Source organism: Salvelinus namaycush, chromosome 1, assembly GCF_016432855.1.
Source record: "Salvelinus namaycush isolate Seneca chromosome 1, SaNama_1.0, whole genome shotgun sequence".
Classification (NCBI taxonomy): Eukaryota; Metazoa; Chordata; class Actinopteri; order Salmoniformes; family Salmonidae; genus Salvelinus; species Salvelinus namaycush.
In genome coordinates, this window is record NC_052307.1 from 81690105 (window position 1) to 81707565 (window position 17461).

General features: G+C 40.9%; 3 protein-coding genes across 6 annotated transcripts; all 3 read right to left on the minus strand.

Moving 5' to 3' along the window:
• Positions 1 to 1731: 1731 nt before the first annotated feature.
• traf6 (TNF receptor-associated factor 6) lies at positions 1732 to 4968 on the minus strand. The gene is made up of 5 exons (XM_039000413.1): positions 4865 to 4968; positions 3707 to 4020; positions 2376 to 2526; positions 2106 to 2264; positions 1732 to 1821 (listed from the first exon to the last, which is right to left on the minus strand). The coding sequence occupies exons 2-5, from the start codon at positions 4018 to 4020 to the stop codon at positions 1732 to 1734; spliced, it is 714 nt and encodes a 237-aa protein (XP_038856341.1). The 5' UTR covers positions 4865 to 4968.
• An 82-nt stretch (positions 4969 to 5050) lies between these two features.
• Positions 5051 to 17452, minus strand: LOC120049861. Of its 3 annotated transcripts, XR_005477148.1 has the most exons (11): positions 17304 to 17452; positions 16467 to 16665; positions 16273 to 16311; positions 15764 to 15880; positions 15629 to 15664; positions 15204 to 15263; positions 14801 to 15034; positions 13907 to 14010; positions 13521 to 13689; positions 12983 to 13343; positions 5051 to 5191 (listed from the first exon to the last, which is right to left on the minus strand). XR_005477148.1 is itself a non-coding variant. In XM_038996333.1 (10 exons), exons 1-10 carry the CDS (start codon positions 17384 to 17386, stop codon positions 13116 to 13118), a joined length of 1269 nt encoding a protein of 422 aa, XP_038852261.1. In that variant the 5' UTR covers positions 17387 to 17452; the 3' UTR covers positions 12870 to 13115. The 3 variants fall into 3 exon arrangements, 2 of the variants coding, with proteins under 2 accessions (XP_038852261.1, XP_038852273.1); XM_038996333.1 differs by lacking the exon at positions 5051 to 5191 and having other exon boundaries at positions 12870 to 13343; XM_038996345.1 differs by lacking the exons at positions 5051 to 5191; positions 16273 to 16311 and having other exon boundaries at positions 12870 to 13343; positions 17304 to 17451.
• LOC120049850 lies at positions 5092 to 11528 on the minus strand. 2 transcript variants are annotated; one of them, XM_038996312.1, is made up of 11 exons: positions 11367 to 11528; positions 9497 to 9701; positions 9292 to 9324; positions 9099 to 9154; positions 8890 to 8986; positions 8604 to 8639; positions 8328 to 8387; positions 7303 to 7536; positions 7001 to 7104; positions 5732 to 5900; positions 5092 to 5552 (listed from the first exon to the last, which is right to left on the minus strand). In XM_038996312.1, exons 1-11 carry the CDS (start codon positions 11456 to 11458, stop codon positions 5325 to 5327), a joined length of 1314 nt encoding a protein of 437 aa, XP_038852240.1. In that variant the 5' UTR covers positions 11459 to 11528; the 3' UTR covers positions 5092 to 5324. The 2 variants fall into 2 exon arrangements, with proteins under 2 accessions (XP_038852240.1, XP_038852250.1); XM_038996322.1 differs by lacking the exon at positions 9292 to 9324.
• Positions 17453 to 17461: the final 9 nt, after the last annotated feature.

Here is a 17461-nt window from a genome sequence, read left to right on the forward strand (position 1 = left end):
ATCATCATCATCATCATCTCATAGGTTTAGTAATCAGGACTACTGTTCTACACCATCATCATCATCATCTCATAGGTTTAGTAATCAGGACTACTGTTCTACACCATCATCATCATCTCATAGGTTTAGTAATCAGGACTACTGTTCTACACCATCATCATCATCATCTCATAGGTTTAGTAATCAGGACTACTGCTCTACACCATCATCATCATCATCTCATAGGTTTAGTAATCAGGACTACTGTTCTAAACCACCATCATCATCATCTCATAGGTTTAGTAAACAGGACTACTGCTCTACACCACCATCATCATCATCTCATAGGTTTAGTAATCAGGACTACTGCTCTACACCATCATCATCATCATCATCATCTCATAGGTTTAGTAATCAGGACTACTGTTCTACACCACCATCATCATCTCATAGGTTTAGTAATCAGGACTACTGTTCTACACCATCATCATCATCTCATAGGTTTAGTAATCAGGACTACTGCTTTACACCATCATCATCATCTCATAGGTTTAGTAATCAGGACTACTGTTCTACACCACCATCATCATCTCATAGGTTTAGTAATCAGGACTACTGTTCTACACCATCATCATCATCTCATAGGTTTAGTAATCAGGACTACTGTTCTACACCATCATCATCATCTCATAGGTTTAGTAATCAGGACTACTGCTTTACACCACCATCATCATCTCATAGGTTTAGTAATCAGGACTAGTGCTCTACACCACCATCATCATCATCTCATAGGTTTAGTAATCAGGACTACTGTTCTACACCACCATCATCATCTCATAGGTTTAGTAATCAGGACTACTGTTCTACACCATCATCATCATCTCATAGGTTTAGTAATCAGGACTACTGCTTTACACCACCATCATCATCTCATAGGTTTAGTAATCAGGACTACTGCTTTACACCATCATCATCATCTCATAGGTTTAGTAATCAGGACAACTGTTCTACACCACCATCATCATCTCATAGGTTTAGTAATCAGGACTACTGTTCTACACCATCATCATCATCTCATAGGTTTAGTAATCAGGACTACTGTTCTACATCATCATCATCATCTCATAGGTTTAGTAATCAGGACTACTGTTCTACACCACCATCATCATCTCATAGGTTTAGTAATCAGGACTACTGTTCTACACCATCATCATCATCATCTCATAGGTTTAGTAATCAGGACTACTGCTCTACACCACCATCATCATCATCTCATAGGTTTAGTAATCAGGACTACTGTTCTACACCATCATCATCATCATCTCATAGGTTTAGTAATCAGGACTACTGCTCTACACCATCATCATCATCTCATAGGTTTAGTAATCAGGACTACTGTTCTACACCATCATCATCATCTCATAGGTTTAGTAATCAGGACTACTGTTCTACACCACCATCATCATCATCTCATAGGTTTAGTAATCAGGACTACTGCTCTACACCACCATCATCATCATCTCATAGGTTTAGTAATCAGGACTACTGTTCTACACCACCATCATCATCTCATAGGTTTAGTAATCAGGACTACTGTTCTACACCACCATCATCATCTCATAGGTTTAGTAATCAGGACTACTGTTCTACACCACCATCATCATCTCATAGGTTTAGTAATCAGGACTACTGCTCTACACCACCATCATCATCTCATAGGTTTAGTAATCAGCTGAATCTAAACGGCAGCCATCAGGTGTCCATCCCCACCTGGTCTCTGATGAGCTCCATACCGCAGTACTGACACACCACGTTGGCAAAGGGACACAGCGACTCATGAATCTGAGGACACAACAAAAACAAAAAAAATTCGAAAGGCTGTCTGTCACATGACCACCTTCAGAAATAACAGACAGTCTATCCACTTTTTTCAGTGAACATTAAAGGGGAGCTCAAATGGAGAATGAATACAGTTTCTTAATGACTGAGAACATGGTCACATTTTCTTTGAAAGCGCTGTGCTGCTAGCTGAGCTAACTGAGGCGGTGCAACCGCTATTCAATCCAATGAATCTCTATTTATATTCAGGATAGTGCACTCAGCATGAACAAGTTGGTGATGCTTACCTTGCTGTCCTCGTAAACAAAGCTCTCTACACAGTCGGGACAGGACACAGGTCTCCGCTGGCAGTGTTGGCTTTGGTGAATCTCTAGCTGGCTCTTCCACACCGCGTCCTGGCACAGCGGGCACGGCACGGTGGCAAACTCACATTTCATAACATGGCCCTGGCAGGGTGAGATGGCAGAGTGAGCGAATCATTTGGTTTCAACATGGCAACAGGGTTGAAGTGATATGAACTAAGGTGTCAGCCATTGTCTGTGGAGAAGGATGCCTACATCCAGGCGGCGAAGCTCCATTTTGTCAGTGCAGCCTACGTTGGTGCAGCGCACCATTAGGGAGAGGATCTCCCGCTTGGCAAAGTTATCTGGGAACAGCTGGTCTTCCCGTAGTACCTCGTTATCCACTGGACACCTCTGCCCTGTATCACTGGGGGGGAAAGAAAGAAAGAAAGAGATCAGTATGATGCTTGGGACAAGGGTTTCATATATTAATCAACAGGATAAACTATTTTAAAATGGAGGTAGGCCCTACTACCTGAACTTGTCCAATGAGAAGGCTCCTTTTTGAGATCACTTACTACCATTATCCTTTGAGGACTATTCATTTGAAGAAACTGTACATGTATTCATCGTCATCATCTTGTCAAAAGGGACATACAAATACGTGTCATTCAGCAAATTCAGAAAAAAGCACCAATGATAAACACAGAATACAAAACATCACAACAGTGCTGCAGTAAAGATGGAAGCTTGGTACTGTAATTGTGGGGAAGTGAAGGTAGTGACAGAGGGAAGAATGGCCTCCAAATCTTCCAGAATATGGCCAATCATTTACCCAGTAAGTCAGTAACCCAAGAGGCTGTCATTGCCCACCAAATCAGTGAATGATTGACAGTCATGGATAATCCCAACTGTTATGTCATGTGGCTGTTGTAATGCATAGCTATGTGATGTATAGAGATGTTCTGCATTATAGAATCACCTGCATTGCCCATCTTATCTGGTGGCCAACAAAAATCATTTGAGAGTTGAATATTTACAGGCACACGACTATGACCTCTCCAGGAGTTAAAGCAAAAACTTGAGTCGATCTCAGACTGGCGTGAAAACATTTTTGGCTCCAGCGCACATCGGGATTTCGAAACTCTATGGAGGGCCACACAGATCTTTTTATGACCGATTTGTTTGTCAAAATCGATACGAGGGCCAGAAAAAGGACATTTATATGAAAATATAGGTCTATTGTTATTTCTACATACTCTCTCGTTTTAGATGTTCCTGTAACCTGCAGGTTTTTAAAAAAACAAACAAATAAACCTCATGCGTCATCCCTATGACAGAAATGCGGCGTGGCGACAACCATTGGCTAACCCCGGCACATTGACATGGATGTTGTTCTGCTGTAATAGTAAGGTTGATTCATGAAATAAATAAATGACCTTTAACCCCTGCGTCTCTAATAAGAGGAGCTGTGATTATAAAATGCCCCATAGTTCAGTTCTCTGTCCTTAACAACTTTAATGTTGACAATAAACATGCAGAGATAATTGTGGGTGCAGGGGTAAAGGAATAAGCAAATATTGTTATTTGGTACCAGGGAGGCTTACCGGATGGACTTCTCGATGCAGCTGCGGCAGAAGCGATGGCCGCACGGCGTCTGCACGGCTGCCCTCAGGGCCATGAGGCAGATGGGGCACTCGTACTTGCTCTCCAGCGGAGGGTCGAACTCCACGTCGTAGCCTTGCAGTGGGGCGCCGCCCTGTAGGCTGATGGGGGTACTCTCCGTGGGGCTCAGCGCAGAGTCGCTGCCCTCTTTCTCCAGCATGGCCAGCGCACAGTTGGACAGCTGTGACGCGGTCGCCCCACCACAACACGCTTCATCATTCTCCAGGCTGCTCTTATCACTCTCAAAGCAGGACATCTACACAGGGCGAAGAGAAAAGTGGAGAAAAAGAGATACGAGCCATTACCCCTCCACAAGTATTCACAAAGTGTTTTATTACACAGAAAAATATGCCTTCTGTGGAAATCACTGGGCTATGTTTCTCTCTGACGTTTGGAATGTTTCCTTCTTGAAATGTGTGTCATCAGTTCCACTTGGACTCAACTGTCTCCTGAGCTCTGTTCTCAGATCAGCCCGAGATAAGAAACTTCATAATGACTGTACATGACTCAGGGGACCAAAGGTAAGGATGTAACACAAAGGAGACAACACCTAGCGAACATCCTCAATTCAATGCCTTTGCGTTAGCCAATTGACATGGTGGTTACAGTCTGAAACCACAGTAATTTACCTATATAGGGCTAAACATTTTCTTGCGAGCTTAGAAACTAGCAATCTGGGTTGCTAGCTTGTCAGGTCAGGGGCACAATGGGCGGGGGAATCTCAGTTCCTCACGCATTTCAAGCAAAGTAGCTGGATAGCTAATATTTCAGATAGTATGTCAATATATGTAAACAACTAAACCTGTCTGACCTCGTGGTAACATAAGTGGTTAGCTGTTTAATATCCGAAGCTCAAATATGAGAAGACAAGTTCAAAAGCAAGTAATAATCAGTCATTGCACAACAAGTTAACGCACAACAAGTTAACGTTAGCTGGCTAGCGGTGTGGTAGCGATGATGCTGACACGGAACTTCGAAGTTCTTGAGATGACGTTTCAACAAACTAACAAAACTAAACACTGTAATAACCGCATGTATGCATGATTCGTGTATTAGTCGCTGGTGTTGGAATATTTGACAATATGCGTGTTAATGCTTACCGTAGCCTTGAAAGTACATCAGTTTTCTTGACTGACTCTCCTTAGCTAATTACTTCCTGTATTTTCGTCACTCTTCTTCTCTGCATCATTGGTGGTTTATGCTGGGTGGCAAAGGAATAAGTAGGACAATACCGCCACTGGCTGGACGGGGTGAAAATAAAAACAACTGTTCTAATTTTATTCAGATAACATTTTAGTTTTTATTTAATTAAGAAACACAATCAAAATGTAATTTAAACACTTTATACCGTTGTTTTTAATGACAAAAGGGTCATCAGAGCAACTTATACAAATACATACACAACATGTACTTCTTCCCCTAGGAACCTTTCTTCACTCCTATATCAACATCTTCCTTCATCACCACTTGGTTTCCAACGTCCTTATTATATCCTCCATCTTTTCAGTCCTTGTTTGAAAAGCTTTCTCATTTACATCCAGTTCTTCATGTCCTTGTCTGCTAACCTCTCATGACCTCCAGGGCCACCCTGCAGCTCATGGCCACCCTGCAGCTCACACAGGTGTGGGTGTAGTCCTCATCCCCAAGTTTCATCTCCTCATATCTCTTCAGCTCAGAGTCCTGAGTGACCAACATCCATTCCAAGCACTGATTGCACTCCACACAGACTTCCTTTGTAGGTGGTTGGGCCTCTAGTATGACAAAGGTTCTTCCTTTAATTCCATTGTACTGCAATGCAAACAGAGTGATCAAAGCCCAAGTCAGTTTAAAAGCTAAAATAAAAAATATGACAATATTATTCAGTCTTTAAAAATACCTATTTCTATGATATTTGATGTACATTACTTCATTCATTGGTGATTTTAGTTGTGACCTGTGAGTCTAAACACGGTCAGCCTCCAACTTACAGGCAGCTTTCTTGGTGAGGTGGAGACAGACTGAGTCCCTCTGCAGCGCAGCAGAGACAGGGGTATTTGTCTAGTGGTGGGGTGCTCCTTGCAGCAGAAGCTGAACACACTGGCAGCCAGGTAAACATCCCAACGGTCAGGATGGTCTTTCACCAAATCTGACACCAACCTGTCCAGGTATATGATGAGAAATGTATTAAAACAAAACACATGCATATTATAACAAGTCAGCTGGGCTAGCATGTCATGTGTTTGGATTGAGTAAACTGACAAAAGATTATTGCAATCATTACCCAGTTCTATTTGGTACCGATGCGCTTCTTGAAAAATTATTTAAAAGTTAAGCAATGTCTGGGTTGCAATGCACTGGTAACAGCACGTGTTTGTTCCAATCAAGTGTCAAACATGTTTCCGTTGGCCACTTCAATATTCTACAGTAAATTCTTCCAATCTTGCGACTGACTCACTGAACATTTACATTTAAGTCATTTAGCAGACGATCTTATCCAGAGCGACTTACATTTTTAACTAGGCAAGTCAGTTAAGAACAAACTCTTATTTTCAATGACGGCCTAGGAACAGTGGGTTAACTGCCTTGTTCAGGGGCAGAACGACAGATTTGTACCTTGTCAGCTCGGGGATTTGAACTTGCAACCTTTCGGTTACTAGCCCAACGCTCTAACCACTAGGCTACCCTGCCGCCCCAACTGAACTGTCTTGCAATGATAGCCTGCCACATAGTGGCCTGCCACATAGTGCTCTATCCACGCAGCCTATTCCCCGTCAGGAGACTGAAAAGATTTGGCATGGGTCATCAGATCGGCACCGGAGCGCCAAGTCAAGGTCCAAAAGGCTTCTTAATAGCTTCTACCCCCAAGCCATAAGACTCCTGAACAGCTAATCAAAGGGCTACCCAGACCCCTCTTTTACACTGCTGCTACTCTCTGTTTATAATCTATGCATAGTCACTTTAACTCTACCTACATGTACATATTACCTCAACTAACCGGTGCCCCCGCACATTGACTCTGTACCGGTACCCCCTGTACATAGCCTCGCTTGTTATTTTACTGCTGCTGTTTAATTATTTGTTACTTTTATTTTAATTTTTTTACTTATCTTTTACTTCACAGTTATTTTTATTAGGTAAGCATTTCACTAAGGTTGTATTCAGCACGTGACAAATAGAATTTGATTTGACAAGCAACAAACTATCCATAAGCTTTTAGAATCAGGTGGCTGTGTAGCAAGGTACAGTGGAGAACAAACCGGTCTACGAGGGACTTTGTTACTGGATCCAGTGACACTCCCAGAGGACGGTAGAATATGAGTTGGCCTGTCAGTTTCTTCAGATCACCCAAAGCCGAGTTGATCTGTAAAATTCAAAAAGAGGAGGGGTACTTAATATTCATGAGATCATTTGGTGCAACATACATTAGGCCGTCACAACCAAAACAACTGATTTTGTTTTCAGGTGGTGGTACAGTAACGCTAGCATAAATACATGCTGCACATACTGCATAAGAAACTACACAATACCATCTCTATAAACTAACCACAGTATCTCTTACCTCTACAGTCAGCATTACACCCAAACAACACAGGATTCCAACAGGGAAGCCGAAGCGAGAGATGAGGTCAGAAATTATTTGAGCAATCTCTTTACTGGTGCAGGTCTTCATGGGGTAGGCTTCCAACCATTTTGAGTAGTAGTCCATTACAGTTAGTACAAATCTGTGTCCAATTTGGGTCTCTGGAAATGGCCCCTTCACTTCCATTGTCAGCCATTCCCATTTCTCCTTGATCTGGTTCAAATATCATAAAATTATATTTAAAAGGATATATAAAAAATAAAAAAGTAAGACATAAAAATAATACAAAATGTAATAACCTTGTTCAAATCAAATTGTATTAGTCACATGCACCTTACAGTGAAATGCTTACTTACAAGCCCTTAATCAATAATGCAGTTTAAAAAATTAAAAAATAATAAGAAATCAAATTAACCAGTAAACAAAGAGCAGCAGTAAAATAACAATAGCGAGACTATATACAGTGGGGTACCAGTACAGCGTCAATGTGGAGACTGTATACAGCAGGATACCAGTACAGAGTCAATGTGGAGACTATATACAGCGGGGTACCAGTACAGAGTCAATGTGCGGGGGCACCGGTTAGTCGAGGTAATTGAGGTAATATGTACATGTAGGTAAAGTTATTAAAGTGACAATGCATAGATAACAGAGAGTAGCAGCGGTGTCAAAGAGAGGTGGGGGAGGTGCAAATAGTCCGGGTAGCCATTTGATTAGATGTTCAGGAGTCTTATGGCTTGGGGGTAGAAGCTGTTTAGAAGCCTCTTAGACTTGACCTAGACTTGGCGCTCCGGTACCGTTTTCCGTGCGGTAGCAGAGGGAACAGTCTATGAGTAGGGTGGCTGGAGTCTTTGACAATTTTTAGGGCCTTCCTCTGACACCGCCTGGTATAGAGGTCCTGGATGGCAGGAAGCTTGGCCCCAGTGATGTACTGGGCCGTACGCACTACCCTCTGTTGCCTGTTTTCTGTTTTCCAGAATAAGCCCATCTGTCAGAAATCTTACCCTGATTGCGAGCTTGGGAATAAAGATCAGCCCTTGCTTTTGTAAAGCTGAAGGTGGGACCTGAAATTGTCAGGAGAGTTCAGTGATTAAAGCAGGAAATAAAGGGTTGGGGGTATATAAAGCCTTTATACAATGTTGTTGATCATACACACAACTAGCCGTATATGAGTTTCAATGTAGCCCTCGTTTGAGCCAATCAGGATTGTTTGGTTGCGAGATGGGCACAATCGATCGATTCTGATTGGCCCAATCAGCCTCATAAGAGCTACCACTTACTTCATTTGGTTTATCTTTCACAGCCCAGTCAATACTCTGCAAAAATGAAAAAAAAGGATACATGAAATATCACCAGAAATGTAAAAACTCCAGATAAGAGCAGACCTGTGTCAAATACTCAAACACGAGGTGCGCTTCATTTAGCTTACCTGGTGTGCAGGCTGGAAAGACAGTGATCCATTGGTTATTGTACCTGGGCGAGCTAAATAAAGCACGCCTCAAGTTTTTTGACATGACATGTATTTGACGATTCAAGGTCTGGATAAGTGTGATATGTACTTTGTACCTGTGGTACACAGTAGTCGTCATGGAAACGACTTGGGTGCCATATACTATGGTTTAAGTAACTGGGAGTCTTCTTCAACCGTGTTGACTCTGCAGAGCTAATGTTTCATTACAAGAAGAATCAAGAGAGGGAAATAATGAATTGCTTAATTTCTTCACAACATTGGCTCATAACCTATAGCTCCTACAAACTGTATTGGTTTTGAGTACCACTTTGGCTGAGCTTGAATTGTTGACACATCCTCAGGAACACAATCCTCAGGAAACTGAAATCACAAGTAGAGGTTAATACATAGTTAATTTCCTTTGTGAAAGATTGAGAATAAAGGGTGTATCCTAGCCATATCAAAAACAATACAAATGGAAAACTAGTAGGACGACTTGTTTTGTTGTTTTTTCTCACCAAGGTTACTCTTTTCCTCGTTCCAGCTGTTTTCTAAAACAATAACAACTCAACAATAAAAACACGCCGCTCAAAAGTTCAAACCAACAAAGCCAAAGCATGATTCAAGATTTTATCATATGCATCAAAAATAATAACCATTTTGAAAAAGACCCAGTCAAAAACTTTCAACAGAAAAATACACCTGCATCAATTCACAAATTACCTTTTTTGGGAACTGACTAGGAAAGGAAAATATAGTTGTAATGGCATCATTACGTAAACGAACACCACGCCCAGTTGAGGGTGTTATCAGGTACTTCTCCTCGAAATGCTCGGAACACAGTCTGGAGCTTTTGGTTGGCTTCCAGGCTTTCAGTCTCGTCTGATGGATCCACTTTTTTAGTCTTTTGGAGTCACTCAGCGGAAATCTGATGGCATGAGACAAAGTAAAAAAGAAATAAGTAAAAAGTAACAACTTCACAGGGCTCCCGAGTAGCGCAGCGTTTTAAAACACTGCATCTCAGTACCAGAGGCGTCACTACAAACCCTGGTTCGATTCCAGGCTGTATCAGAAGCAGCCGTGATTGGGAGTCCCATTGGGCGGCGCACAATTGGCCCAGCGTTGTCCAGGTTAGGGTTTGGCTGTCATTGTAAACAAGACTGACTTGCCTAGTTAAATAACAGTTAAATAAAATTAAAATAACTAATAATGATCAACAGAGATGAGAGGTCCAATGCAGCCGATTTTATCTCAATACCAAAATCATTTCTGGGGAACAATTAAGTATCTTACTTCAAATAAAATGGTCAAAAATAAACTAAAATAGCTCCTTAGCAAAGAGCAATTTCTCAAGCAAGAATTTAGCTAGGACTGTCTGGAAGGGGACTGAGTGGGGAGGGGAAAACTGAAAAATAGGTTTGGATTCTCTTTCTTATTGGTCTATCAATTAATTTAGCGCCTGGTGTCATCACCAGGCAGGCCAAAACTCCATCCCACCAAAACATTTCAGGCAGTCTTTTTAAACAGCTCTTACACTAAAAGGCTAATATCATAATTTTCACAATATTATTCCAACCTCAGAGTGTGGATATATATATATATATACACACAGGAAATCACGTTTGTGATAGTGCTGGACCTTTAAAGCTAATTCAGAGAAAACAGGTGTCCTTGACACTTGTTTTGGTATACAGCTTAGGGATGGGGCTATAAGGAAATGTAACCCCATAGTGCTCTAGATGCAGGGGATGACAGTCCAGGACTCCCTAAAAACATGCCACTTTGATACATGTGACTTTTCGTAGCAGGTCAGGAAAGCATTCTCCTAACTTGCTACATTAATTCTCCTAATCTGCTACGAAAAAAAATCATAGCTGTATCGAAGTGGCATGTTTTTAGGTAATCTCATGACAGTCCATGACATCATCAGGGGTGTAATCATTAGACATGCTGTTTTACAACTAAAACCACAGTTTCTCTAGTTAGTACAACTACTGGCAGGTCCCTCTCCGTTTCGTTTAACAATGTTTTGCAAAGGAAACCGTTTACTCCACACGGGAAACGGTTTGCAAAGAAAACAAGAGTTTCTATTGGTCAAATTCAGGTGGTTCCTCTCCGTTTCGTTTGCTTATGTTTGGTTCCTAGTGAATACACCCCATGACGGGTTGAAACATATTTTGGAGCTATGTGTTGTTTGTTTACATCATTGTTTTGTAAACAATAGAGTAATAAAACCTTATATTTTGGGTATGATATAGAAAAACAGTTATGGCTAGCCTAAATATCGACAATAGCCGAATTAAAAAAATTATTGCAATGGACATATTCCCAGATCCCTTTACAACATCAGGACTTGTTTGTTTAGCTTTAAGACAAAAACAAATATAGTAATAACGTTAGCTATCTAACTAGTTTGTTATGATAAGTTATAATACGGCACGTTCTATAACATCGAAATTACTGGAAATCTCTCAGCTATCCTCACAAGATAACGTTAGCTTCGCTAGCTGCTAGCTAACTTGTTGGCTAACCAGTTGCTCACGCTACGTTGTTAGCTAATATTGTGTTGTTAGTCAAATGCTGCAAGCCTTACCTGTGAAGCCTAACTTTTTTAGCACGCAACTGATTATTTTTATCATATGTATCATGTCCTCTATTCTTACAGCTGTAAGCTGAACATGACATTTCTGATTTACAAATTGTTGATATTTTCCTTCTTCGTGTGAATTTCCGGCAGACTTAGACGTTGTGGTTATGTATTTCTGCCTTTCGAAGGTCGGAGTGCGTATTGCACATTTGGTCACCCAAAAATAAAAGGGAAAGGTGGAATGGGAAAATCTTAACATTTCATCACCATCTAACCCTGCACCTATATACTATCTCCAAAAAACCTACCAGCCCATCCCACTACTTTCTCCCTAAACGATCCTACACCAGGCTGTCGGCCTGGGAGGATGAAACCCCTTCTGTCAAAACTTCCTGTGGATCTTCTGCACTAAAATCTCACACTGCTGCTGCAACTACCACATCAATCTGCTGTGATTTCTGCTCCATCAGTGCAGTGCAGCTCATTGCCATGGTTATAAACGCAAGAAATACAACCGTACTAAAACTAATTTAATCTGGATCTCTCTCTTCAGGGGGGTGGCATTTCGGATCCCCAGCTGCATTGGGCACCCCCACAGTTGATACAGTGCTTTCTCTGTCCGAACTGTACACTCCATCTGACGATCTTGCATATTTCTCACATCGTGGGATCTCCCTTCAACACAATGCTGCACCATGTCGGAATCATTGGCACCATAGCGGGTTCCGAACATAGACCCTCACAAAATAGCAATAAATATAACCTAACCTTATCAGGTAGAAACTCTGCATCAAAGCTCAACAAGACAAACAGAGCTTGATCAGTTTTTTCTTCCTCATTAGTGGTTTTATGACTTGTGGCAAATGAAAAGGTTGTGCAACACCGCCACCAACTGGACGGGGTGGAAGAAAGGAAAATAACACCATGTAAAATACCAAGTATGGGTAGCTGCAGCTACCAGAGTATGGGCGAGTAGGTGTGTCAAAATGCAGAGTTGCAGTTTTAAAGCCAATGTCCTACAAATGTACACATTTTATCAAAGGCTCCAATCCCCCCAAAAAATGGAGGTCGGAGTGCCCCCAGATTCCATATGATAGCAAAATGTGTAGATTTGCAGGAAATTAGCTTTAAAACATTAACATTTTATCTCAGTCTCATGGCAAAATAGGGACAAATGAATGAAATGAGCTATAAAAACAGCACATTGTTTTCACTACCCCATGGCAAAAAGTGTAGAATTCCTGGAAATTAGCTTTAAAACTGCAGCATTTTCTCTTGGCCTCATGACAAAATGTGTAATATAGAATTATAAAACTGCAAATGTTTCTCAACACGCCCACTCCTTTCCTTTCGACACGCCCACTCTCCCTATCTCTGGTTGCCATATTGGACTGCAGCTACCCCATTCTCTAAAATACCCCAAATCAGAGAGGAATAGGTGAAGCAGTATATAGATGTCTGCCCAAATGCATTATTAAAACAACAATCCACTGTTTGAGCACACACAACTTGAAAACAACACTATCTGTTTTTATTTTATTCCAAAAACATTTATGACTGAGAAACGTATAAGTATATACACATTATAAACTCCTATTGTTCAAACTTCTTCCCCTAGGAACCTTTCTTCACTCCTATATCAACATCTTCCTTCATCACCACTTGGTTTCCAACGTCCTTATTATATCCTCCATCTTTTCAGTCCTTGTTTGAAAAGCTTTCTCATTTACATCCAGTTCTTCATGTCCTTGTCTGCTAACCTCTCATGACCTCCAGGGCCACCCTGCAGCTCATGGCCACCCTGCAGCTCACACAGGTGTGGGTGTAGTCCTCATCCCCAAGTTTCATCTCCTCATATCTCTTCAGCTCTGAGTCCTGGCTGACCGTGCTCCATTGACTGCACTGATTGCACTCCACACGGACTTCCCTTTGAGGTGGCTGGGCATCTAGTATGACAAAGGTCCTTCCTTTTATCCCATTGTCCTTCAATGCAAACAGGTTGGTCAAAGCACAAGTCAGTATAAAGGCTCAACTAAAATATGATATAATTCAAACCTATTTCTATGTGCATTTTCTTCATTCATTCAATGGGAATCAATAATATGAGTATGTTTTGTTGTAGGAGTGGGAAAGTCTAAACACGCTCAGTCTCCAACTTACAGGCAGCTTTCTTGGTGAGGTGGGGATAGACTGAGTCCCTCCGCAGCGCAGCAGAGACAGGGGTATTTGTCTAGTGGTGGGGTGCTCCTTGCAGCAGAAGCTGAACACACTGGCAGCCAGGTAAACATCCCAACGGTCAGGATGGTCTTTCACCAAATCTGACACCAACCTGTACAGGTATATGATGAGAAATGTATTAAAACAAAACACATGCATATTATAACAGGTCAGCAAGTCAGCTGGGCTAGCATGACATATGTTTGGATTCAGTAAACTGACAAAAGATTATTGCAATCATTATCCCAATTATATTTAGTAGACTATTATCCATAGTATAAGCTTTTAGAATCAGGTGGCTGTGTAGCAAGGTACATTGGAGGACAAACCGGTCTATGAGGGACTTTGTTACTGGATCCAATGACACTCCCAGAGGACGGTAGAATATGAGTTGGCATGTCAGTTTCTTCAGATCACCCAAAGCCGAGTTGATCTGTAAAATTTAAAAAGAGAAGGGGAACTTAACAGGGGTTGGAACCGGTTCAGGGAACAGGACTGGAAAACAACATTTTAGGAGTAACAGAATCAGAACCGGGAACGAAAGTGATCTATATTGTTTCCCGGATCAGAACCGTTGTTTAAAAACAATGGGAACCGGTTAATAAAGTAATTTTACATTCCAGGCCCACAAAAAATTGCTACAAAGTGTCTATGCAAAGCCCTCACTCTGTCACTCAGAAACGTATTCCAGTGCCTGCCTGCTGAACATCAAATCAAATTTTATTGTCACATACGCCGAATACAACAGGTGTAGACCTTACAGTGAAACTTTATTTTGCTGGTCGGAACAGTGGAACGGAACTACACAAATTATGGTTTTGCTCAGAGCGAAACGATTGGAAAATTATTTTGGTTCCACCCCTGGTACTTTTTTTTTTTCTCTTTTTTTTTTTTTATTGGGGTGGATCAGCTTAATATTGCGGAAAGAATGTTGCTTCCAATGTAATTGTCTGCATCATTTCCAATCCCCCATATTTTTTTGGGTAAATATATATATCCATACACGCATGCATACATATATACATATATACATACACATACCTATATAGACATACATACTTTTTTAAAGAATATACCTTTATTATTATTCCCCGCAACCCTACCACCGCTCCACCCCTGGTACTTCATGAGATAACTTAGTGCAACACTTAATTTCCCCCCAAAACATTTTTATTTAGGGCAGTACAGTAACACTTACATCCATACATGCAAGCATCTCTTACCTCTAAAATGTGTGCTCGAGTCAAACAAGACAGGATTCCAACAGGGAAGCCAAAGCGAGAGATGAGGTCAGAGATGATTTTGGCAATCTCTTTACTGTTGTTGGTCTTCATGGGGTAGGCTTCCATCCATTTGGAGTAGTAGTCCATTACAGTTAGTACAAATTTGTGTCTACTTTTGGTCTCTGGAAATGGTCCCTTCACATCCATTGTCAGCCATTGCCATTTCTCCTTGATCTGGTTCAAATAAAGTAATTTGCAGTTATAATGTGTAGTTATATGCACATCAATTAACATGAGGTAATGGGCTGGGGAATACACACGACAGTAACCGTTTAAGTTGACATGGGTCAAAATAATCTTGTTGCCCGCTGTCCAGAATACAATGGTCTGTCAGAAACCTTACCTTGATTGCGTGCTTGGGGATAAAGATAAGACCTTGCTTTTCTAAAGTTGCAGATGGGATCTGAAATTGTCAGGAGTTCAGTTATTAAAGCATGAGTATGGAAAGGTTTAGGGTTATAGAAGACCTTTATAGGATGCTGTAATCATACACGCAGCTGGCCCTAGAGGTCTGGGCCTCATCAACATTGTTTTGGTTGGGAGTAACAGTGACACTACTTTTCAACACGCTGATGGGATTTTTGAGCAGGTACTGTGAATTAAGCTGTTTGGATGGAAACATTTGGAATATTTGGCAAAAGATACATACATGGTTGTTCTGTAAGGAATTAGGGGAACCCTTCCCAAACCAACAATTTTGATGAGCTCAATCAGCTTCATAATGAGGAGCTCAATCAGCTTCATAATGAGGGCTAACTCACAACTTACTTCTTTAGGCATGTCTTTTACAGCCCAGTCAATACTCTGAAAAACAAATAAATACTAAATAAATAAACATGAATTAAATATTTAAAAATATATATATTTTTAAAAATCTAGATAAGAGTGATATGTACTTTGTACCTGTGGAACGCAGTAGTCGTCATGGAAACGACTTGGGTGCCATATACTGTGGTTTAAGTAAGTGGGTGGAGACTTCTCCCATTGTGTCGACTCCTCAGGAACAGGATCCTCTGGAAACTGATATCACCAGTAGAGGCAAAATACACTTTTATTTGTGAAATCAAAAAGGGAAATACATTTGTGGCATATCCTTTAGAGTAAACAGCAATACCAATGGAAAACTGGTAGTACAGTATTACTATCCTTCAGATATGTAAAAATCTGAAGGATATGGGGGGGCAGGTAGTCTTGTGGATAGAGCGTTGGGCCAGTATCCGAAAGGTTGCTGGATCGAATCCCTGAGCTGACAAGGTAAAAATCTGTCGTTCTGCCCCTAAACAAGGCAGTTAACTGTAAATAAGAATTTGTTCATAACTGACTTGCCTGGTAAAAAAACTACAAAAAAACAGCAACACCAATGGAAAACTGGTAGTACAGTATTACATATTGTTTTATGTTGCATTTCTCACCAAGGTTACTCTTTTCCTCCTTCCGGCTGTTTTCTGAAACTACAAGAACTCAACAATAAAACACAGTTCAACTCAACCAACAAAGACAAAGCATGTTTCAAGAATCCCTCCTATGTTAAATTCACAACCGCCAGACTCAGTTAGGTCTAATAGTTTAAATGAAAACAACACACCTGCCTCAATTCACTAAATACCTTTTTTTGTAGGTGACTAGGAAAGGCAAAGATAGTTGGTATTGCATCATCACGTAAACGCACTGTCTGCCCAGTTCTATCCATGCACCTCTCCTCAAAATGCTCTGAGCACAGTAAGGAATGAGGGGTTGGCTGCCAGTCTTTCCATTTCATCTGACCCACCCACTCTTTTATTCGTTTAGGATCACGCTTTGGGAAGCTGTTAACATGGGAAAAAGGTTAAAAGAACAACATGTAAACAACAGGGCAATCTGTGATTGTAACATACATCTTTGGACTTTTAAATTAATTATATATAACCATTTATTCTTGAAGAATATAACTTATAAATGCATCATGAGCTTAGATCAAATGTCATACCCCATCAGAACCCAAAATATACGTTTGTAATTGTAAACAAACACTTTATAGCCTCACAACATTGCTAAAACTATCATTTTGACATAATGGATGGTCACTGCCTCTGGTCAGTCCTTGCATTCATAGCTCTGTCTATGAATTTGACAGTAGTTACATTTATCCAGCCCCATCCCTCATCTATTTACCAAAATCAGTGGCGGGGTGTCTGCTTTGTTATTGTTTGAACTGCAAAAGACAGGGATGAAACAGCGAGCACTTAGGCCGGGCTACTAATGGGTGTTCATTTGTTTAGAAGTTCCACGTTTTCTTTATGATAAGGTAACTAACATTTATGTCACATTCGTCAAAATCAAGGTATAGCCGATGTATTACTGGAAATCCTAGCTAGCTACACAAGCTAACCAAGCACTCTAGCTAACGTAAGCTGACTAGCTAGTTGGCCAAATGTCGACGTTATTCAAATGCTGCAAGCCTTACCTGTGAAATGTAACCTTGTTTGTTTTATGTTTAACATTTTTAAACGTATTCCTACAGTTGAAAGCTGAACAACGCCCTGGCATTTTTGCTAGGTAGCTAGTATTAGCTAACAACTATTAGACCAAGGAATGTGAAGAAAAAAAATAAACAAGGAAGTG